The 23,868-nt window shown below is 36.8% G+C and overlaps 1 protein-coding gene across 2 annotated transcripts in view; it reads left to right on the plus strand.

Moving 5' to 3' along the window:
- LOC111146574 (RAD21 cohesin complex component) overlaps positions 1–23,868 on the plus strand; it is a 30,108-nt gene that overhangs the window by 462 nt on the left and 5,778 nt on the right. The window contains exons 1-11 of one of the 2 annotated variants that reach the window (XM_022502177.1): positions 215–236; positions 7,272–7,446; positions 12,258–12,387; positions 14,824–14,923; positions 16,701–16,807; positions 17,868–18,074; positions 18,527–18,652; positions 18,989–19,111; positions 21,262–21,485; positions 22,474–22,633; positions 23,053–23,201. In XM_022502177.1, the coding sequence (XP_022357885.1) occupies positions 7,303–7,446; positions 12,258–12,387; positions 14,824–14,923; positions 16,701–16,807; positions 17,868–18,074; positions 18,527–18,652; positions 18,989–19,111; positions 21,262–21,485; positions 22,474–22,633; positions 23,053–23,201 (1,470 nt within the window). In that variant the 5' untranslated portion in view covers positions 215–236; positions 7,272–7,302. Of the gene's footprint in view, positions 1–214; positions 237–7,271; positions 7,447–12,257; positions 12,388–14,823; positions 14,924–16,700; positions 16,808–17,867; positions 18,075–18,526; positions 18,653–18,988; positions 19,112–21,261; positions 21,486–22,473; positions 22,634–23,052; positions 23,202–23,868 lie in introns of those variants that run through there. The other variant, XM_022502176.1, reaches the window with a different exon arrangement.

The following is a 23,868-nucleotide window of genomic DNA, read 5'->3' on the forward strand; positions in this document are numbered from 1 at the left end:
GGTTCTGGTCCGTTCCAAGGCGGAAAAAGCGGTTACTCCGCCAGTCCCCCGGGAGCCGCATCTCCTGGAGGAGGTGGAGGAAACCCTGGGCCGCGGAGGGAGAGGCGGAGGTTTGAACGAGCCCGCTCTGGGGACTGGGCCGCCTACTCCGGTAAAAATGGCTGTCTAGGAAGACGCGGGGCGGGAGGCGGCGGCGGGTCGGCGCCCGCGTTGGCAGCTCCAAGGCGGCAGCAACGGTGCGCAGAGCTTGGGTTCGGGGGTCGGAGATGTGCGGGCATAGCCTTCGCGGGCGCTGTGGGGCCTCAACACCGCCGCGGGCCCCTCTCCAGGGACTGCTGCTGCTCCCCTCCCCCTTTTTAAAGGAAAATTCTGTTGGGAATATTACATATTGGACAGACTAATAGAAAACCCGACCAAGGGAAGTTGCTTTTGATTCCTAGGGAATTAGCCTAATTGGTTCCCCCCCCCCGACTTTTTTAATGATTAGGATATTGAGTGTTTTGATGCTGATACAGGGACGTTTTGGGAAGGTGTGTTTCTGACAAATACGTGACGTCTTTTTGCTCGCCGGGAAAGATTGATCTGCTGTGATAGAGCGGGGTGACACTGTCTAGTTGTGCTGCCAGACCTAGCAGCCTCCTTCAAATTTGAAAGAAGAAAACGCTGGAGGGCTTGGTCTGCCCACCCTGTGATTTGTTAGGCTGTCTTAAGCGTTCAAAAACGCGCTTGTGTTTTTTTAAGGTTTTTCAGGTAAAGGCTTGTGTTGATCGGCTCTCTTTGCAAGCGAAGATTAATACTTGCTCTCATAATGCTGTTTAAAATCATCACTGAATTCCAGAAAAAAAAAATTTCTTATTTTCATAAAATGAATGCAAATGCCAGTGACTTGTGTGAGTCGGCAGAATTTTGGAGACGGGGACTGGAGAAGCTTTCCTAAGTTGTAGTCATTAAATTTCCTTTTTTAATGTTGGAGGCAACTCATAATTATTTTTAAAAAGACACTGATGACATATACCATATCCAGTGATTAAATTATTAACAGTTCGTAAATGGTTGAGGTGACAGCAGTGCATAACTAATGGACATCGTGCGTTTTATACAAAGTTAGAATTACATTGGTGAAGTGTAACCTAATTTAAATTTTTTTTTGTTTATAAAGACAGTACATTGGTACACTCAAGAATTAAGTTTTCCACTTAGAGTGGCATATGTTTAAAGTCTTTTTAAAGTTGATTATTTCATTCCTGATGAATTTCTATTTACTGGGACACATATTCTGAGAAATTTTATCTTTTACAGTTTTGTACAGAAGGGAAATTTCTGATTTTTGAGAAATAAAGGTTTTGTGTTATTTGTTTAAATGTGATGTCAGGTTGTTAGGCATTATCATGCTGACCTGTATATGCTCTGCTGTGTGATTTTTTTCAGAGTTACTGTTTACTTACATCTAGTGGGATTGTGTTTGCTGTTCCGTTTCGTTCTCATAACCCTGCTTGGTAAATAGCTTCAATTTATAGATGTGTAAGCTAAGACTCAAACTTTTAACCCTTACTGAAGAACTAAGGAGGGAGCCGAATTTGAATCTAGGACCTTCTGATTGTAAAACTCTTGTTCAAAGAATGTTAGTACGAGTGTTAGTGTGGAGTGTTGGAAATAACTTCTGTTCCTGAGACACTCCCCAATCCCTCAGAGGTAATTACATTCTTACATGAGTTAGGTATAGTTCTCCGAAGTTAGTAAGTCCCTGAATTTCAGTCTTCAAGGTGTTTATGGTTTGTGAAAATGAACCACACAGACTAAGCAGCTTAACTTTCCAGTTAATGGCAAAGCAGGATTGTGTCTTGACATTCAGTATATTGGTATTTACTTTGAGTGCGTGGTATTTGTGTATGTTCTCAGTTAACAGTAAAAAAGGTAGGTCTCACTTTCCCAGCGGACTCACCTTCCAAAGGTAACCAGTGTCATCAGTTTCATTTGTATGCCACAGATATTTTATGCGAGAGCATTAAATATATATTAGAGCCCTCCTTAAAAAAATATGTATATATGTATATCATTGTTTAAGGCTATACAAAATTCTGTTATATGGCTGTATTTTGTTAAAAGTGACTAATTAGCAGCTAGGTAAGTTATTTCTAATATTTTGCTGTTAAAATTCATGCTGGCAGGGCAACACAGTGTTGCAGTTAGAGATGTGGGCTCTGAAATTTAAGTTCCCACTTGAATTATATGCTAGCGACCTTTGGCACATTGTCCTCTCCTTTTCTCTGTTTTCCGGTCTGTAAAATGGGCCAGTACTTAACTCATACAACGGTCATGGAGAAGATGGATACACAAAATTCTTAGATCTTAGTGAGATTTTTAAGATTTTTTTGTTCTTATAAATATTTTACACCACCAAGTATATCTTTGGCATTGTTACTTGAAGTGCATTTTCTGGTTTAAAAGTATCAATGTTCGAGGTTTTCATAAGATGTTGGCAAATTGTCCTTCAAAGCGGTCATACCGATTTATACAACCATTGTCCTGCCCTGTTTTCTAACAGTGAAATATCATAATTCATATTGTAAAAACGTGAAATTACTTTTTAGGATATATGGAGAAAAGTTTGCTGCTTTAGGAAAAAAAAATGAGAAATCATGAAATTGCTAAACTGTGCTCTGGTACCAAATGCAGGTGTTATGCTAAGATCTTTTGCAAAGGATTAACAGAGATATACAGAAATTCAAAATCTACAGAGATTAATCAACTTCTTTTTCTAAGATTGGTTAAAGGATAGTGATACTAAGGAAGCAATGATTACACTTTCTCCATATTTAGATATAAGCCAGTACTTGACCCACCACTGTTCTTCAGGCTTCCTTTAGTTATTAGGGTGATTTCCTCTTGCTAATTGTTTCCCAGAATAATTTTAGCACCACTCTACTTTAGTTACCCCCATCCCATGCCAAGAAAGCATCTATTTAGGAATCTCTGCCTCCGCATAGCTGGGATATTTAAGGCATGGTACTCTGACTAGGAGCTTAAGTCCTGGCCATGAGCTACTGACACCTGTTGAAAAGAGCCAGTATTAACTTCTAAAATCTCTAGAATTTTTTACGTGTCAATTATGAGATCACTTGGTGTATCTCATTTCCTTATTCAGTAAGTACGTATTTAGTAGTTGACATGCAGTGGGCAATATTCTAAAAGCTAAATATTAAGGAGATTTTTTTTTTTGAATACAGCTATCTTCTGCGGTGAAACTTGGGACATCTTGTGTATGACAGTGACCGTGTTTCTAAGAACAGACTGCCATATTGAATTTCTACAAAATCCTGTAGACTTTATAGTGCTGTAGATGGAGCTTAATTTTCATACTAACAAATGTTTAGGCTTAAAGTAAAAGCACTGCTTTGCAACATAGATTCTTTGGTTATGGGAAGCATATTTTGTACTATAAAATACTGCTGAGCAGGATATAAGATACACTTGAGGTGTTATTTAATTCTTCTACCTTAGAGTATTTGATATGAATTCTTCCTAGTTTCATATTCCTTAGTTCCTTTCTTCACTTCACATTTGAGAGAAAGAGTTCACAACATTGAGCAATTGATGAACTCTGTTTTTTTTTCCCCTTTGGAGACAATTTTCCTTGTGTAAATTAGAGATCCCCTGGGAGCATCTGGTTCAGCAAATGAGAATTTCAGGACCCTTTGCCATTAAGTGAGAGGAGGCAAACCTGATTGAATTACTTTTGCACCACCATCCTCCACCCTTTCCAGACATTTTTGACGGACATGAAGTCTCTTGCCTATGATATGTTTAACTAATAAATATTTTCTATACATCACTGGAAAGAATGGGCACAGTTCTTAATTCACAGTAAAGTAAGCAAAGTCTCATTTTAAAATTTACAGTCTCTCTATAAAAACATGAAAATAAGCGTTTATTTACTTTGGATTTATTTTTAAGCTAATTCAAAAAGGAATTTTTATTCTAACTAGCAGTGTATAAGGGTTGAAACTTCTGTATATCCTCACTGGACTTTGGTGTTGCCATTACTTTTTATTTTAGGTCTTATGATAGATGTGCAGTGATTTCTCATGGGTTTAAATGTGCATTTTCTTAATGACTGGTGATGGTGAGCATCTTTTCTTGTTCTTATTTGCCATTGTTATATCCTTTTCTGTGAAATTTCTTTTGCCTGTTTCCTAATTAGACTTTTTTACTTGAGTTTTTAGAATTCTTTGTTCTGGATCCAAGTCCCTGTCAGATACATCGTTTTTAATTTTTCCCCCATTTTGTACCTTATCTTTACATTTTTAGGTCTTTCCTAGCACAGAATTTCCTTATTTGGGTGTTTTTTTTTTCCTTTATGGGACATGTTTTTAGTGCTCATCTGAAAAAACTTACTGGGGTGCCTGGCTAGCTCAGTCAGTTAAGCCTCTGCCTAGGTCATGATCCCTTGGGGGGGGGGGGTCTACCCAGCAAGGAGTCTGCTCCTCCTCACCCCAGCTCCTGTGTTTGAGGAGCTCAAACTCAGAGCGAGTGCACTCGCTCTGGCGCACTCACTCTCTAATTCTCTCTCTCTCAAAAAAAAGTGTGTGTGTGTGTGTGTGTGTGTGTGTGTGTGTGTGTGTGTACACCAAGCTTTAGGTATACCAAAGGTTTTTCCCTCTGTTTTTTCCTGAAAATTATAAACTTTTACATTTAAGTCTGTGATATATTTTGAGTTACTTTATATAATGTATGAGGTTTGGATCAGAATTCCTTTTTTTTCCCCCACCTGTGGATGATGTCCAGTCACCCAAGCATTATTTGTTGAAAAAACTATCCTTTCCCCTTTGTCAAGCTTCTTCATCTTTGTGAAAAATCAGTTGGACTTACTTAAGTGGATTTCTGGGTTCCCTATCCTATTGTATTGATCTGTGTCTTTTTCTGTCTGCCATACAGTGTTGGCTATTGTAGCTACGTAAATCTTGAAATTGGTTAGACAAATTCATCCCAATTCTTTAAAAAAAAAAAAAAAAAGCTATTCTCATTCCTTTGCTTTTCCATATAAATTTTAGAAACATCTCGTGACTAGCTATAAGAAAACTCACTAGGATTTTGATAGGTGTTAAAGTTTCTTTTAAAACTAAACATACACTTATCATGCTACCCAGCAGTCATACGTCAGGACATTTGTCCCAGAGAAATGAAAACTCTGTTCGCTAAAATTCTGTATACACAGATATTTATAGAGCTTTATTTGAAACCTCCTCAAACTGGAAGTAACCAAATATCCTTCAATAAATGATTGACAAAGCAAATAGTGGTATACCCGTCTCATAGAATGCTACTCTGTGATAAAAAGGAACATACTACTGATGCTTGAAATAATTTGGGTGGATCTCAAAGAGTGTTAGATGGTTGGATCCAAAAGGTCACATACTGTATGATTCCATTTATATAACATTTTCAAAATGACAAAATTAGAGATAAAGAACAGTGTTGGTTCGTGGGGCTTAGGAATGGTAGAGGAAGGAATGGGTGTGACAATTTAAAAGATGGGAGAGGGAGAGCTTTGTGTTGATGAATTAGTTTTGCATTTTATTCGCTTACGATGTTGGTTACACAAATCTGCACATGTGATAGAATGGCGTAGAATTATATATACACATTGTACCAATGTCACTGGCCTGGTTTTGATACTATATGTATGTAAGATGTCACCATCGGGGGGGAAAGTAGTTAAAGGATAAGTGGGACCTCTCTGTACTATTTCTGGGACTCCTGCAAATCTATAATTATTTCAAGGTCAAAAATGTTTTAAAAATATTTAAGTACTTCTCACGTGGTATGGATGTGCTGGAGTTTATGTAAAAACATGACATACATCTTCTAGTTCTGGGCATTTTAGAAGAAAATTCATCTGGCAGAATAGATTTTTTTTAATCTTCTGTGAAAGAGGGAAAATAAATAATATAAGGAAACTATTGGGGCACCTGGGTGGCTCAGTGGGTTAAAGCCTCTGCCTTCAACTGGGTCATGATCTCAGGGTCCTGGGATCGAACCCCCCCCCCGCTCAGCGGGGAGCCTGCTTCCTTCTCTGTCTGCCTGACTCTTTGCCTACTTGTGATCTCTGTCAAGTAAATAAATAAAATCTTAAAAAATAATAATAATATAAGGGAACTATCAACACAGGAAATACAGGAAACATGCACAGTTAATGTACTCTCCAAGCTGGAGTTTTTTGTTTTTTGTTTTTTTTTAGATTTTATTTATTTATTTGACAGACAGAGATCACAAGTAGGCAGAGAGAGAGAGGGGAAGCAGGCTCCCTGCTGAGCAGAGAGCCCGATGCGGGGCTCGATCCCAGGACCCTGAGACCATGACCCGAGCCGAAGGCAGAGGCCTTAACCCACTGAGCCACCCAGGCGCCCCCAAGCTGGACTTTTTAAGCTGCTTTTTTTTTTTTCCTGTACGTATTTATAACATAGCTTGCTGAAAGAAAAATAAAATGTGAATAACATTTATATTTGTACTAAGGCTATTTCAGTCATGAGATAAATATTACACTGTGTCATTGTCCTGAATATAGTATTTAAGTTATAACTGGACAAGTGCTTTTCAAGTTTCTGAGTTGGGAAAACTATATATAAAATAGCTTTTAAGCCTCAGTTTTTCTAACTAGTCACCTGTAAAATGGAGCCGACCCACCTTCTTATCTTTATTTGGTACAATATGAAATGTGTATTATCACAGTGCTTGTCATGAGATAGTAGTTATTGTATAGAGCATCTAGGTGAGTATCAGTTGTTAATGGGGTTCTTAAAAAATGGAAATTTACACATTAATTAATATCTGTTCCTGAGTGTTTTTCTCTGGGACATAGTTTTCTTGCTATGAACAATGTATTATCTAGCTTTTGGCCACAGTCAGACTCCACCGTCAGTAATCAAGATTGGAATGGAATGAACACTTGATGGAACTTCAGAATGAACAAGAGTTGTCTGGTGACAATTTTTACTAAAAAACTAAACAAAATCCTGGCACTTTTATTTGGAGTATAGAAATGGTTTGGCTCCTGTGTCCCTTTTCCCTTCAGCTCTTAATATTTTGAGGTTTTTTTACCTTCCCCTCTCAAAACTAAGCAGTAGCTTCTTTTAAATGTGTATTGTACTTTACTCAAACCTTTCATAGTTCTTATATTTAAAAGAATGGAAACTTTTATTTTCAGATTTCTTAATGTCTTGATAAATCTTTGTTTTCATATGGTATTTATATTAACTCTTTTTCCCTTTCAGGTTTCTTCCTGTTTCATAATCGGCCAGAACAATGTTCTACGCACATTTTGTCCTCAGTAAGAGAGGGCCTCTGGCCAAAATTTGGCTAGCGGCCCATTGGGATAAGAAGCTAACCAAAGCCCATGTGTTTGAGTGTAATTTAGAGAGCAGTGTGGAGAGTATCATCTCACCAAAGGTATATTTGATATTGACACTTTTCATTCAGTTTGTTGATTGTTTACTGATATGTAAAACAGAATTCTGTAAAATTAGGTTAATATCTGTGTATATTGGAGGAAAAGAAAAATTTGTAGATGATCCATTGTTCCAGTTTGATATGCTGTTCCCTTTAAAAATTCTGTAAGTGCACTGATACTCATTTGCCAGTTTTCATGGTAGATAAGTATGAGATCAGGCAGTACCCAGATATTTTATATTTGTCTTTCTAGATGTTTTTGTACTAAAATATGTATGTAAGTGTTTCTAATTTGGGAATTTAAAAAATAAAGAAAGGATCCATTAATTGGGAAAGGTTGTAGGGATCAAGATCTAATTATCTTATCCATCTGGTAAATAGTGTCCATAATGCTTGTTCTTCCTCAGCTCCATAGGCCTGCTTGCTCAAAAATACCCAGATTTTTGCTGTTTCTTGAAGATAATCCAACTTTTTCCCTGTCTCCGAACTTTTATACTTGCTGTGCTCTTCTCCTAAATATTTAATTACTGTCTCCCACTAGAATGGAGGCCTCATGAAAGTCCTTACCTTATCTGCCTTGTTTACTGCTTTGTACCTAGAGGAGCTTTTACTGACATTCTCTGAAACTCTTCTAAAGCAGTGGTTTTTCACCCTTGAATTTCACAAATAGTGTAACTAAGTAAACCAAGGTTTTTGTATTGCCAAGAAAGGACTTTAGAACACACAATTACATCTATTAACATCATTAGCACTTCATTGAAAAGCAGATAAATTGACTTCAAAAATGTGTAAGGACTAATCTCAAAGGAAAAGTCCTTAACTACGATTTTATAGAAATATCTGTGTTTTAATGGTCCTTTCTTGGACTTTGTATTAACACACAAACACACCCATTGTCCTATTGAGAAAATGTTCCAGATCACAGCTGTCTGGACCAGCATTGTGAGCTACTCAGATTTGGCAGTTTGGATGCTGCCGGTTGCCATAGTGTGTTAGAGAAGAGTAATTCTTGATTGCTGAAAGAGCAGGAGGATCTCAAAGGAATAAAGCTGGGATCTAGATGAGACTTGTTCAGAAAAGTCGTGTGGGAAAGGATATGTCTCAAGCGAAAAAGTGAAAGTTTGTATTTTTAATTAGAGCTGAATTATAAAATTTCCATCTGTCTGGAATTTTGGCTGGTTTTAGAGTTGGTGGAATTTGTTACTAAAGACATTTCTATCATGTTAAAATTTCTAAGACAATATTAAAATAAAAACTTTACAAACCGGAAAATAGGTGATCTCTAGTCCTACAACTTAGAGAAACGTTTAGTGTTTTGGTATGGCTTCTAAAACGTGTCCATGTTTTTTATACATAATTTTTCTCCTTATTCTATGTGTACACAACTCCATTACACGTTTTATAACAAGTCTCTGTTCAGAAAACCTCTGCTCATAGCTTTATCATCATTTTTGATATTGTATTATACAGTGTCCTAGTTTCTTATCCACAGAATTTAAATACAAAAAACGGGAACAGACTTGACAAAAATTGAAGTGAGGTCACTTGTATTTGCATATATTCAGTATAGAACCACTAATGGATATGATTATTAGAAACTGCTCTAAATAGATAAATAGATGCTACTGAGAGTGTCTTAATATATGTGTGTGCTGCGTTATCTTTATGACCAAGAGGCTCTGAATTCCAAAACACCTCAGATTTAAGATAAAGGATTATGGACCTGTAATTCATTGTTCTGATTGTACATGATTTATTTTACCAGTCTCTTCTTTGGATAATCTATTTTTTTTCATAATTTCTTGAAATTTAATTCCTCTGACCCTGTACAGTGTATTAAAATATACAAAAGAAAAAAATATATACAAAAGTTTCTTTAGGTAGTAGGACTACAGGTTTATTTTCATCTTCTTTAAAAATAACCATTGAATAAATACTGCTTGCAAATATTTTGTTCACATCTGTGTCTTTCTTGACTTTTTATGTGAGATTAGAATACATCAAAACTAGTATTGCATAGAGAAGCTTCATGTTCAGTGATCTTTTGTTCATATCTGTAAGTTTTCCCTTAATGTTGATGTTTAGGAACATAATCAGTGGGCCAGGTGATACACTTAAAAGACTTCTTCTTCTTTTTTTTTTTTTTTTAAAGATTTTTATTTATTTATTTGACAGACAGAGATCACAAGTAGGCAGAGAGGCAGGCAGTGAGAGAGAGGAAGGGAAGCAGGCTCCCTGCCGAGCAGAGAGCCCGATGTGGGGCTCAATTCCAGGACCCTGGGATCATGACCTGAGCCGAAGGCAGAGGCTTTAACCCACTGAGCCACCCAGGTGCCCCCACTTAAAAGACTTCTGATAGACATTCGTAGTTTGCTGCATAGGGAGATAGTGCCAGTTTGCGCTGCTCGTCAAATTGTATGAGAATATGAAGTTTTCTACTTTTTATAGGTATGCTGACTGAGGTAAAATGGAAAAAGGAGAGGTTGAGCTGTTTTCTTGAAATTAATATGTATAACTAATCTTTAACATCTATAAACATATTGAGGGTGATTTGGCTTAAAAGGATAACAAATTTTTTTAGTATGTGCAGAGTATTTTGTACTCTGTCAGGGAGGCTACAAAAGAGTACAAGACAATCTGATAATAAGGTATGTATGAATAGCCACAAAGCACGGCACGCAGTTCAGGAATAATGTAAAAGACTGGACTGTGAGAGAGAAAGAAAAACTTATTTTTTAAAAACCATTTCTAAGTGGGTTATTTGATTGATCTTGTTTTATTTTAGTAGACTATAAAGATACCTCCACAGAGTGAACGGACTTAAAAATTTCTAATGTTTGCTCTTGATATGCAGTTCTTGTTGTGGGTGAATGTCGGTTTAGTTGTTTCCAGCAAGTGCCCCTTCTTCCCTCACCCCCCTGCTGGAACAGCCACTGGTTACCTCTGTAGAGCTTTCTCTGCATATATAACCTGTGTTCCTTATTACACCTACACTCTTAACATGAGCTAGCTCAACAGATATGGTGTACTTCATTTTACCTACTCAATTCTGAACCAAACTAATATACAGGGAAAGTTTTTGCCCATACTCCACCTTTTCTCATAGTTGCTAATCCTTTACAAGATAATTGCATGCAAAGGGTTTTGAACCCCTCATCCTTTCTTAAGTGAAGGTGCAGTCAGTATTTTAAATTTCCTAAGACCACATCATAAAAGTAGATTCTCTTTTTCCATGAGGTGCAATATTTTAATTGGGTATTTTCATATCAAGGATTTTTCATATGATAAGTCCTAGATTTGGTCACAAGTTTATAAATTTAGATACCTAAGAATTTATAGCAGTAAATTTCATAATTTGTGCTTTAAGTCATGTGAATTTTTCCATAAATGTAGAACCTGAGAGTCTTTACAAATAGAATCCTAGGCTGCTGTAGACAGTAGACCTATAACTTAAAAATACACTGTTTCATTTTTTAAGTAACATAATGTATTAATCATAACTTAAGCAAATGATTAACAGCTTTATTTGCTACTTCAGAAATTGAGGACTCTGGTATGATTTGGAAAATGATCTGGGGAAGTTTGAGTTCATGTCTTGCTCTCAAAAATTTTTTGTATTATATTTTGGATATATAATTTTGAATCATTCTGAACTTTGAATTCATTCTGTTGAGGAATGAATCATTCTGTTTTTTGATTTTTGAATCATTCTGTTTAGATTCCATATTTACTTTTCTTTCTTTTTCCAACTACTATATCTCATCCTACACAGTGGATCTCACAAAAGTGCTGAATGAGATCTACCTTAAAAAAAAGGAAAAAACAGGCTGAAGAGTATATTTTCTTATGAAAAAAGATGGATTACCATTACCCCTTATTACTTTGCCTTCCAGTCAACTAATAAAACTCGGTGAAAAATGGCTTAAACAATAAGGAAATTAATAGTCTTACTTAACTAGAAGTGTAGAAATAGGGAGATTTAGGATTATTTTTAAAGATTCATTTATTTATTTTGCTCAGGAGGTGGGGGCAGAGGAGGAGGGAGAGAGTCCCAAGCAGACTCCACACTGAGCACAGAGCCCCATGCAGGGCTCAATCTCATGACTCTGAGATCGTGACTTGAGCTGAAACCAAGAGTTGGGTACCCAGCTGACTGAGCCACCCAGGCACCCTAGGACTCACTAATCTTATGTTGGTTTCTTGTCCTTGTACTTAGGCCTCATGACTACAAGCAGCTCCAGACCCCACCTGCTCACAACACAGAAAGGGAGAAGAAAGAGGCAGGCATTCTTTTATTGGGAAAATCTTTCCCAGAAACTGACCTACTTCGCTCTTCTTTCTCGTTGGTTGAACTGGGCTTTGTGCCCGCTCAAGAAGCATTAGCAAAGAAGAATGAGTCAGTTCTTCAGGGCTGGGGACATTCATTTCCCAACAAAATCAGAGTTCAGTTAGCCAGCAAGGAGCAACAGTTATGGGGTAGCAACCAGAGTGTTCCATGTTCCTTCATGTGCTTATGACAGCAGTCTATGGAGTACCTTACAACGTGTTTCATAGCTGCCTTCATATCTGTGTTAACTGATGAATTACTACCAGTCTGTTCTTCGTGGATATTGAAGATTTACTGGTAAAGGCATAAATAAAACAAAATATAAGTGATTATAAGGAAATGTCAAATAAATGATTAAAAGTATAAAGAGAGAAAGTAAAAGCTGCCTATAAATTGCTCAGAGTACAAGCTTCTGAAGTATGATACCTATAAAACCAAGAAATTAACTTTATAAATTAGATTAATATTAATGTTTTACTTATAGGTGAAGATGGCACTCCGAACATCAGGACATCTCTTACTGGGAGTAGTTCGAATCTATCACAGAAAAGCCAAATACCTCCTTGCAGACTGTAATGAAGCATTCATTAAAATAAAAATGGCTTTTCGGCCAGGTATTGTTGACTTTTTTTTTTTTGAAACCTTGGAGTTTTATGTAGTGTGAAAACCTGCAAAGCGTATGTTCTAGATCCATTCTTTTTAATTGTAGAACAAGGAACCCTTCAAAAATAGGGCAAGGCTTGGAGAGGCAGTGGGTCAAGGGAAGAAGCACACATTTTTCATGCATTTGGAATTAAGATACTCTACTCTTTTTTAACCCCTTTTCGTTAGTTTTTGCAGAACAGAGTTGAAATATTGAAAACTAATTGTTACATGATTTTTTTTTTTTTTAAGATTTTATTTATTTGTCAGAGAGAGAGAGAGGGAGAGAGAGCAAGCACAGGCAGACAGAATGGCAGGCAGAGGGAGAAGCAGGCTCCCTGATGAGCAAGGAGCCCGATGTGGGACTTGATCCCAGGACGCTGGGATCATGACCTGAGCCGAAGGCAGCTGCTTAACCAACTGAGCCACCCAGGCGTCCCGTTACATGATTTTTTAAAAATGTAGCTCCAAAAAGAAAAATCTTGGGATTTAAATTTTTTTCCTGGATAATTTTAGCATATTCTTAAAATTCACTTTTAACCTGAGAGTTTTATTAAATGTTCTCTGTAGTTCTTTGCTGTTTTATCGTAGGTCATGATTGATTCTAAAGCTGGACTCTAAGAACCAGATTTCCATAGATAATAACTACGGTTTTTATCTGAATTCATGTTTCACTTCATAATTTTTTAAAGCACTGATGAAATTTTTTTTTTTTTTTAAAGATTTTATTTATTTATTTGACAGAGATCACAAGTAGGCAGAGAGGCAGGCAGAGAGAGAGGAAGGGAAGCAGGCTCCCTGCTGAGCAGAGAGCCCGATGTGGGACTCGATCCCAGGACCCTGGGATCATGACCTGAGCCGAAGGCAGCGGCTTAACCCACTGAGCCACCCAGGCGCCCAAAGCACTGATGAAATTTTATTGTAATTAAAATAATCAGTGTATGGGAGGGATGTCTTTTAAGGTAGTTTCTGCTGCAGTCATATTTTTAGTACTATAATAGGTGAACAGTGAATCTTTTGAGATCTAAGATCTTATTTAAAATAATAGTCAGATACAGATGGCTAACAGACACATGAAAAGATGGTGTCACTCATCAGGGAAATACAGATCAAAACTACAATGAGATATCATTTCACACATGTCAGAATGGCTGAAATTAACAACATGGGAAATAACAGATGTTGGTGAGGATGTGGAGAAAGGGGAACCCTCGTACACGTTGGTGGGAATGCAAACTGGTGCAGCCACTCTGAAGAACAGTGTGGAGGTTCCTCAAAAAAATTAAAACTACAACTACCTTATGATCCAGCAATTGCACTACTAGGAATTTACCAGAAGGATACAAAAACACTAATTCAGAGAGGCACATGCACCCCAGTGTTTATAGCGGCATCATCGATAATAGCCAAATTATGGAAAGAGCCCAAGTCCATTGACTGATGAATGAAGATGATATGAGGTGTGTGTATACGTACACACATATACATATGTGTACATACAGGATGAAGTATTACTCAGCCATCAAAAAGAATGAAATCTTGCCATTTGCAGTGACATGGATGGTGCTAGAGTGTTAGCTTATGCTCAGCAAAGTAAGAGAAGGGCAAATACCATATGATGTCACTCATGTGAAATTTAAATAAAACAGATGAACCGAGGGGAAAGGAAAAAAAAGGGAGGCAAACCGTAAGAGACTCTTAATTATAGAGAACGAAGTGAGGCTTGCTGGATGGGAGGTGGGGGTGGGGGTAGGCTAAATGGGTGATGGTTATTAAGGTGGGCACTTGTTTAGATGTGTTACATATAAGTGATGAATCACTAAATTCTACTCCTAAAACTAATACTAAACTATATATTAACTAACCAGAATTTAAAAACTTGAAACAAAACCAAAACCAAAGATGTTTAGGCAGAGGCTGTGATACTCGAATGATTTCTGACCTGTGGATACTAACTGCATTTTGCTTAAATAACCATGCTTTTTGTTTGTCTTTTAAAGCAATGCATTTTTAGTATAGACCACTTGAAGAATATAGAGAAATAAAACAATGCAGTCCCGCTTATCCTAAAGTAAACAACTCCTCTTTAACATGGAGAGTGCTCCTTTGCAGTTGTTCCTCTTCTTACAGATTTCATGTTATTGAGAAGACGGTCATTAATATTTTTTTGTTGATACATCCTTTTAAAGACATCACTTTAATGCATAGGTAGTGCTTTGACTTTGTTGTTGGAAAGCAAGTAGTTTGGCTTATGATTATAGAAAAACAGAAGTACTTGTCTTTCAGTAGTACGTTGTGTATATTATCAGTCTTTCTAGACTATAAATGTACTGACTTTACCTTCCTTTGATCTCTGGATAATCTCTGCTCTAACCATTAGTCCTTCAAGCTTACCATTTCTTTTCCAGGTGTTGTTGACCTCCCTGAGGAAAATCGAGAAGCTGCTTACAATGCTATTACCTTACCTGAAGAATTTCATGACTTTGATCAGCCACTGCCTGACTTAGAGTATGTCCCTCCTCCCTCTTTTAATTGTTGACTTGGTCTACAAATAACATTACTTGCATCAAACATATAGTTTTCTTTGGAATATTTTGGTATCAAGTTAACAGGTTAAAATGCATAAACTTTCAAATAGGATAGTGTATACATATGAACATATAACCTAGAATTGTTTTTACTGTAAGAAAGTTGTATAGATAGCAACTTTAACAAAGCTAAGATAGGAGAATTCTGATATTCTTAGGCCAAAGCTTGTATAAACTAAACAGTTTTCCAGGTATGTGCTTTACATAATGAAATCAGCGAACATGAACTACTGCTTCATGATTTTTCGTTGGAGGTATATATTAAAGTCATCTACTGGTTATCATTTTCCCAGGTTATACTCAGCCATAATTTCTTTTTTTTTTTTTTTTAAGTAAACGTAAGAGATAACTCTTTGAAGAGTAAGAAAAGGTCATTGTCACCACGTACATTTAAGAGGGGAAAGTTGTACAGAGAAGGCCATTATAGCAGAATACTGTAGTGTGTTTCCCTTTTCTTAAGTCTTCAAAACTCAGCTGTCTTTATATGACAGGGAATGTGCCTGTAATTTCTTGTGATTTAGTAGCACAACTGACAACCAAGAAACTCTCTATAACAGGCCCCCCCTTTTTTTTTTAGAAATTTCTCTGCTTCTTAAAATGATCTATGACTCCTATTTATGATTTATTTTGATAATATGTGTGTGTGTTAATGTAGGTGCTATCTAGCTGCTTTTCCTTTTTTTTTTTCTCCCTCTTCTAATAGAGTTTTTAAAAGTTTTCATCACAGAAATTTAACAGCTAAAAAGTAGAAAGATTAGTGTTAGGAACCCCATGTACTGATCAACCAATTTCTTTAATTACTAATATGTTGCCAGTTTTATTTCATATGTATTTCCACAACTCACCTTCCAACTCCCACTGGATTATTTTAAAGAATAGATATCTTACTTTCTTCATAAATACTTCAGTATCTTTTTTTTTTTTTTTTAAGATTTTATTTATTTATTTGACAGAGAGAGATCACTAGTAGGCAGAGAGGCAGGCAGAGAGAGAGGGAAGCAGGCTCCCTGCTGAGCAGAGAGCCCGATGCGGGGCTCGATCCCAGCACCCTGAGATCATGACCTGAGCCGAAGGCAGAGGCTTAACCCACTGAGCCACCCAGGCGCCCCTTCAGTATCTCTTTTGAAGGAATTTTCTAAATCTATCCATAACAGCCCACCTTTAAAATAAGTAACAATAATTCCTTAATGTAATATTCAGTCAGCATTCAGATATCCCCAGTTGACACACAAGCCTTTTTTTCTTCAGTTTGTTTAAGTTAGAATCTCTATAAATTCTCCACACTGTATTTGGTTGATATGTCTCAGAAGTCTCTCATACTTTTACGCCATTTATGTTCTAAATTTGGCCAATGATCATTCCACATTGTTGCTTAATATTACATGTCTTTTATTTAATATTTTTAAACAGTATGAGATTAATTTGTTAGAGGAAGAAACAGTCTCAGAAAAGCTGGGTAACTTCAGCGTTCACACCACAACCCTGATGAAAACCCATACCTACCTGGACTGTGCATTTTTAAGTTTTCCTGTGTATAGTATATTACCTAGGTAGTGATTTCAAATATTAAGGCTTATAAACCATGGTGACTTTTGTATGTATGTTTTTTCCTTGTAGAGAGAATTAGGATTTTTTTTTATATATATATACATTGCAGTGAAATTTGAGATGAAAATGTATTTGAAATTCTTTTAAAGTGACATCGATGTGGCCCAGCAGTTCAGCCTGAACCAGAGTAGAGTGGAAGAAATAACCATGAGAGAAGAAGTTGGGAACATCAGTATTCTACAAGAAAATGATTTTGGTAATAGAGAAACAGATTACTAGCCATTAGCTAGTAATGTTAGAATTATGTTGCAGCACAACTAGTGATTTGAAAAAGAAAACCCAGACATATGTTACATTCATGATGACAGAAGGACAAAATTTCATCTCGTGCTTTTTCATCAAGAAAAGAATTTGCCTTCCTACCAGTATATTAAGCATCAGTCATTTCCGTTTATGCACCAAATTTGAGTTTATTATTTGCCTATTCCTGCTTCCCGTATAGTGATAGATCCTATATATGGATCTGTGTGAAAAGTCCCAGGTCTGAGGTAATGCCCATTTTTAAACTAATCACTTGGCAACAATTTTACTATGTACCTACCTTGTTTTGTTTTTTTAAGATTTTATTTGTGAGAGTGGGTTGGGATGAGGTGGGGTGGGTTGGGGTGCAGAGGGTGCCCCACACAGGGCCAATCCCAGGACTCTGGGTTCACGACCTGAGCCGAAGGCAGATGCTTGATTGAGCTACCCAAGTGCCCCATCTACTTTTTTTTTTTTTTTAAGATTTTATTTGTTTCACAGAGAGAGATCACAAGTAGATGGAGAGGTAGGCAGAGAGAGAGAGAGGGAAGCAGGCTCCTTGCTGAGCAGAGAGCCCAATGCGGGACTTGATTCCAGAACCCTGATCTCATGACCTGAGCCGAAGGCAGGGGCTTAACGTTAACACTGAGCCACCCAGGCCCCCCCCCCCAATCTACTTCTTGAACAGTGTTTAAAACAGGTAGCCAAATTGTTTTCTTGATGAAAACACATAACAGTTTAAGTCTGAATGTTTATGCAACATAACTTATAGACATATTTAAATTTACTTAATATATTTAGGATAGCCTAAATTTTAGTCCTATGTTTGAATGGGCTAGTCATGCCCCAGAATCAGTTTATAAAATAGAGATGCTATGGGTTTAAAGTTTTGAACTGGATGTTTTAATACTCAAAGGTAAATAAGGTTTCAGTTAGCAAATGTGACATTCCGATTATAATCATTAGCTGTTTTCTTTTATGATGTGTTTTTTCACTAACAACTAAAATTTGTTCAGGTGACTTTGGAATGGATGATCGTGAGATCATGAGAGAAGGAAGTGCTTTTGAGGATGATGACATGTTAGTGAGCACTAGCGCTTCTAACCTCCTGTTAGAGCCTGAACAGAGCACCAGCAATCTGAACGAGAAAATTAATCATTTAGAATATGAAGACCAATATAAAGATGACAATTTTGGAGAAGGAAATGATGGTGGCATATTAGGTAGGTGACAACAAGGTGATTATTCTAACATTTCTTTGTTCATTTGTTGTGTTTAAGAGAAGTCATGAATTCTGGGTTGTAAGCAGCTCTTCAGGTATACACGTGTGGATTGTGACTGGTTGATTTCATTCAAGTTCTCGTGCAACTGTAGCCTAAAAATGTTACGACATTATTGCATTTTGGTAAAGGTATTTGTCTCGGAGTTTTAAGTTTTACTAGTTCTTAAACTCCATTTGTGTTTGATACCATATATTAAATATTTTAAATAGAGATGTGAGCTAGAAAATAGAATGTTTTCCCTATACCATTATACTTTTGTATGCTACCTTGAAGAAAAACACAAGCTGAATACAAATTTTTAAATTTGGGTGAGTTTAATGTAATTTTCCCAGTGATTGGCTCTTCTAGCATTTCTTTTTCAAGTTCTAACTAAACTTTATTCCCTATTTCAGATGACAAACTTATAAGTAATAATGATGGCGGTATCTTTGATGATCCCCCCGCCCTGTCTGAGGCAGGTGTGATGTTGCCAGAACAGCCGGCGCATGATGATATGGACGAGGATGATAACGTATCAAGTAAGCGCTTCCTTGGTCAGTGATGTGGGCATGATTGTGTGCAGCTAAAAAGGTACTGAATGTAGAAGACCAAACCTGAAAGTTCCAGCTTAGTGAATTATAAATCTCCTTAAATACAGTGCTTAGGATCATTCTGATTCTCTTCAATGTTTAACCCTGCACTGCTCCCCCTTTTTTAGCCAATAGGTTCACCTCTGGAGGGCCTCCTTCATAATTAGAAAATGTTTGTTACTGGTACCACTGCGTTTCTTTATTTCTCAGAGGGATTTTTTTCCCCATTTGTAGGAGATGTATTACATATGCATGCCTTTTTTAACCAAATTTCTGTTTTTATAGTGGGTGGGCCTGATAGTCCTGATTCAGTGGATCCTGTTGAACCAATGCCAACTATGACTGATCAGACAACACTTGTTCCAAATGAGGAAGAAGCCTTTGCTCTGGAACCTATTGATATCACTGGTGAGCAAACAGACATTTTGACTTGTAAAATTCATAACATAAGGTCTTAATTCTGGCTCTTCTCTATTCTGTTACTCTTGTTTTAGATCGCTAAGCTTCTTTCTCCTTTGTCAGTCATCTGTTATAGTCTTCAGTTACAATCTAAGTATCTTAGAGAATACCTGTAGAAGTTGCTCTGAAATACAGAAGTATAGAACTAGGTTTTTTGCTGACCTTTATCTTGGTCTTTTGGAGTTCCCAAAATAACAGGTCCCATGTGTAAAAATTAGAAAACATTTTACAGTGAAGTATGAGATGGACTGTTTGTTCCAGAGTTCTAGAATTTGTTTAATAGTTGGGCTACAATCTGGGAAAGCCTAAGAATATTTTTCTAACTGGAAATTTGATAGATTTTAAAATCAGTGTTATAATTCTTTTAGACATAGCAAAACATACTGGGGTGCTGCTTCTCAGTGAAAGCAGCAAGATGTGTAATTTGGATGTGAAACTAAAATTTCTAGATGGTTTATGGGTACAGAATACTTATATTTCAGTTATACTTGAAATTAGAGTGTAATTCAAGATATAGTTAATACTTTTAAGTAGAACAAGACTAACTTTTTAGGTTTTCTCCTAGAATTTGATTATTAGAAATTGTGACTTGGGCTTCTTGCTTATAAAGAGTGTTTGCTAGGCACCTACTCTATTTAGAAACTAAATAACAATGAACAAGTCTTTATCCTCCTGGAACTTAAGTACTAATTAGTGGAGCATGTATAAGTAAATATGTACCATATTATGTGACAGATATTACAGAGAATGGTAAATGAGGCAGGATGGTGGATACATTGCACTGTTTAAAATAGGATGATCAGACTTTGGTGGCCGTTTTAAGAACGTTGACTTTCAGAGAAGGATGGGAACTCAGAAGCTGGAGGATAGGGGTTGGGCAGAGGCTGTCACTGAATAACGTCTTTACCTGAATATTTTATGCAGAAAAATCTTTGGGCATATAACATTTCTGACAGGATGAAATCTTGAGGAACTCTCTTGTATCTTAAGAAATTGAGATAATGGTACGCCTGGGTGGCTCAGTTGGTTGGACGACTGCCTTCGGCTCAGGTCATGATCCCGGAGTCCCGGGATCGAGTCCCGCATTGGACTCCCAGCTCCATGGGGAGTCTGCTTCTCCCTCTGACCTTCTCCTCGCTCATGCTCTCTCTCACTGCCTCTCTCTCAAATAAATAAATAAAATCTTTAAAAAAAAAAAAAAAATCCTGAATTTAAAAAAAAAAAAAAAAAGAAAAAGAAATTGAGATAATGCCGGGCGCCTGGGTGGCTCAGTGGATTAAAGCCTCTGCCCTCAGCTCTGGTCATGATCCCAGGGTCCTGGAATCAAGCCCCGTGTCGGGCTCTCTGCTCGGCAGGGAGCCTGCTTCCCTTCCTTTCTCTGCCTGCCTCTCTGCCTACTTGTGATCTCTGTCAAATAAATAAAAAAAATCTAAAAAAAAAAAAAAAAAAGGAAAGAAAAAAAAAGAAATTGAGATAATGCTACCTACTTAGCAGTTTTAGTAAGGATTAGAAAGGAGTATACAATAAGTAACTAGGATGGAGTTCCACATCTATCTAAGGGGGTGTGGACTTTTTTTTCACTTAATCTGCTTGTCCAACTGTCATATATAAATTGTAACTTTTCCACTAAAAATCATGGTAACTGCAACCATTTATGGAGAACTCTGTAAGTATTTTACAACTTCTTTGTAAAAAGGAAATAAAGAGATAAGCAAGATGAAGTTAATTTTTCTTAGTGGTCACTCAGGTGTAAGAAGTCATAAAACCCAGGACTTGAGCCCAAATCTGAATCAAGTGTGACATGTTTTGTATTTACAGTATAAACTTACATGGGCAAAACATACTGGCTTTTACATTATTTTACTCATTTTTGCCCAAAGTCTGTATATATTCATTAATACAGCAGATTTTTATTGAGTACCTATTATATGCCAGCCTGTAGTCTACATGGAACTGCAGAAACATCAGTTAAAACAGACTCTCCCCTCTTAAAGCTTTTCTACCAGGTATACAGAAAAGCAGGGATACAATGAGACCAGGTCTCTAGGTTTCATGATGGCCTCACGGGAAAATGACCTTATTTTCTTCTGTCATTCCAGTCAAAGAAACAAAAGCCAAGAGGAAGAGGAAGCTGATTGTTGACAGTGTCAAAGAGTTGGATAGTAAGACAATTAGAGCTCAACTTAGTGATTATTCTGATATTGTTACTACTTTGGATCTAGCACCACCCACCAAGAAATTGATGATGTGGAAAGAGACAGGGGGAGTGGAAAAACTCTTCTCCTTACCTGCTCAGCCTTTATGGAACAACAGACTACTGAAGGTAATACAGTTTGCAGAATTTTTTTTTTCTATATATATTTGGCCATTTTTTAAAACTAAACTCTTAAAACATATTTGACATTTTTGATCAGGTATTTTCAACTATGTGTGGCACGTTTTTTAAATTAAATCACAGTATAAGATCCTGCTGATACCTGTATTTTTAAATGATGTAGAAGGAATTTTTTCTATACTAAAAGCCATTGAAGTTTTTAATACTTACTCTCCCTTTTCAACCTCTCTATAATGAATTACTCTACCATTGCCTTAGTGTACACTGTGCTTCAAGTCTGCAGTCTTTAGATCTTGCTTTCTAGAAAGCTAAACCTTGAAGTGGTTCTCCTTTTTTCCACAATAAAGAATTCTCTGGCTTTATGAGAATCATTTTTCACCCATAAGCCCTTTTCTGCTCACTTTTAAGTTCCAGACTATTTCAAAACAAGGTTCTGAAGTGAAGAACTGAGCGAAGCAGTGAGACTTTTATTCTGAAGTTGAAATACGCATAGAAACGGGATTCTACTGTAGACTTTATATGATTATTCTTCTAATAAATAGTAATCATTTGGAAGAAAGTCTTTAAACTATTTCTTTGACTCACTGATCTCATTGGAAGTAAATCAAAATGTGGAAAAAACCATTTCTATGAAGATTTTCATTACATTGCTTGCAATTAAACTAAAAAAAAATTGAATCAAATGTGATATATACACACATATAGATAAGTGTATCTCCACTCTGGAATATTATGCAGTCATTAATTATTAAAAGTGATAATTAACAAGATTTCCATACCATTAAGTGAAAAAACATGTAAAACTACTTCATACGATTCCATTAGATGGAGTTTTAAGTGTGTGAATATGAAAATAAACTGCAAGAAAATTTAAAATTTTCATGTTATCTTCAGGTTACAAGACAGTGGATAATTTCATTTACTTTTGACTTCAGTGTGATTTATTTTTATAATTGAGATTTTTTTTTTTTTATAGCTCTTTACACGCTGTCTTACACCACTAGTACCAGAAGATCTTAGAAAAAGGAGGAAAGGAGGAGAGGCTGATAATTTGGATGAATTTCTCAAAGAATTTGAAAATCCAGAGGTTCCCAGAGAGGACCAGCAGCAGCAGCACCAGCAGCGTGATGTTATCGGTGTGTTCTATTGGAAGAGTTCCCCGAGGAAGTTTAAATGAGCATTTGGCTTAAGATTTTACCTGTATATTGCTAGAGTAAGAGAAATCAGGAACAAAGGAGTATACTCAAATTTTCAGACAGGGAAGTAATTTGACTGCTTTGTTAAATAGCTTTCTGTTTTCGGAAAGGTTTAAAGATTAGGACTGGCTGACTAATCTGCTAAGAGGATTATCCTGCATTAGATTGCAGGTGGTAGAATTTTGCCCTTTTCCATCTTTTATGTGTTTTATTACAAATTGAGTAATCTTTGCAGAGGTTAAATTTTTATTTGGCCTCCTTCATTAGAGAAAGTACTTTTGTCTTAATGCATTAGTATTAAATTCTGAAATACTGTTAAAGACCATATAATTCATGTCTCTTCATATGACTAATTGCAGATGAGCCCATTTTGGAAGAGCCAAGCCGCCTCCAGGAGTCCGTGATGGAGACCAGCAGGACCAACATGGATGAGTCAGCCATGCCTCCACCACCTCCTCAGGGAGTCAAGCGAAAAGCAGGACAAATTGATCCAGAGCCTGTGATCCCTGTAAGTAAGCACATCAGTCATCAAGAATTTTACATCCCTTGTAATAGTATTATCTTAAGGAGCCCTTTTGAAATATTTTGGTTGAGGAAAAAATTGACAAGAAATAGGTCCGGAGAGAAAGAATGGCAGCCAAGGATGTGAACACAGTTGTGCCCTGAGGGAGAAAAGATATTCCAGGAGTTTGAGCCTTCTTAGTCTTGTTTCAGGGTGGCCTAATGTGACCATCCTTGTCTAATGTGGAATCTTTGAGTCTAAACTTGGTTCCATTTTAGCTCAAGGTGAATCTGACAATTTTAGATAATGATGAAAAACAATATAAAGAACCTATTAATTTCTTCAAGCATGTCATGAGTAAATAACAACATAGACTATCACACTTTTTAATTAACACCTAGTTCTTTTTTTAAGATTTTATTTATTTATTTGACAGACAAGGGACCACAAGTAGGCAGGGAGAGAGGAGAGAGGAAGGGAAGCAGGCTCCCTGCCGAGCTGAGAGCCTGATGCGGGGCTCGATCCCAGGACCTTGGGATCATGACCTGAGCTGAAGGCAGAGAGGCTTTAACCCACTGAGCCACCCAGGCGCCCCCACCTCATTCCTTTTTTAAAAAATACTGGTTTTCCTTGTCAGCAAGATGGAATATTTTTTCTCCAGTCTTAATGAGAT

This window comes from Enhydra lutris, unplaced genomic scaffold, assembly GCF_002288905.1.
Source record: "Enhydra lutris kenyoni isolate GAN:26980312 unplaced genomic scaffold, ASM228890v2 scaffoldscaffold14, whole genome shotgun sequence".
Classification (NCBI taxonomy): domain Eukaryota; kingdom Metazoa; phylum Chordata; class Mammalia; order Carnivora; family Mustelidae; genus Enhydra; species Enhydra lutris.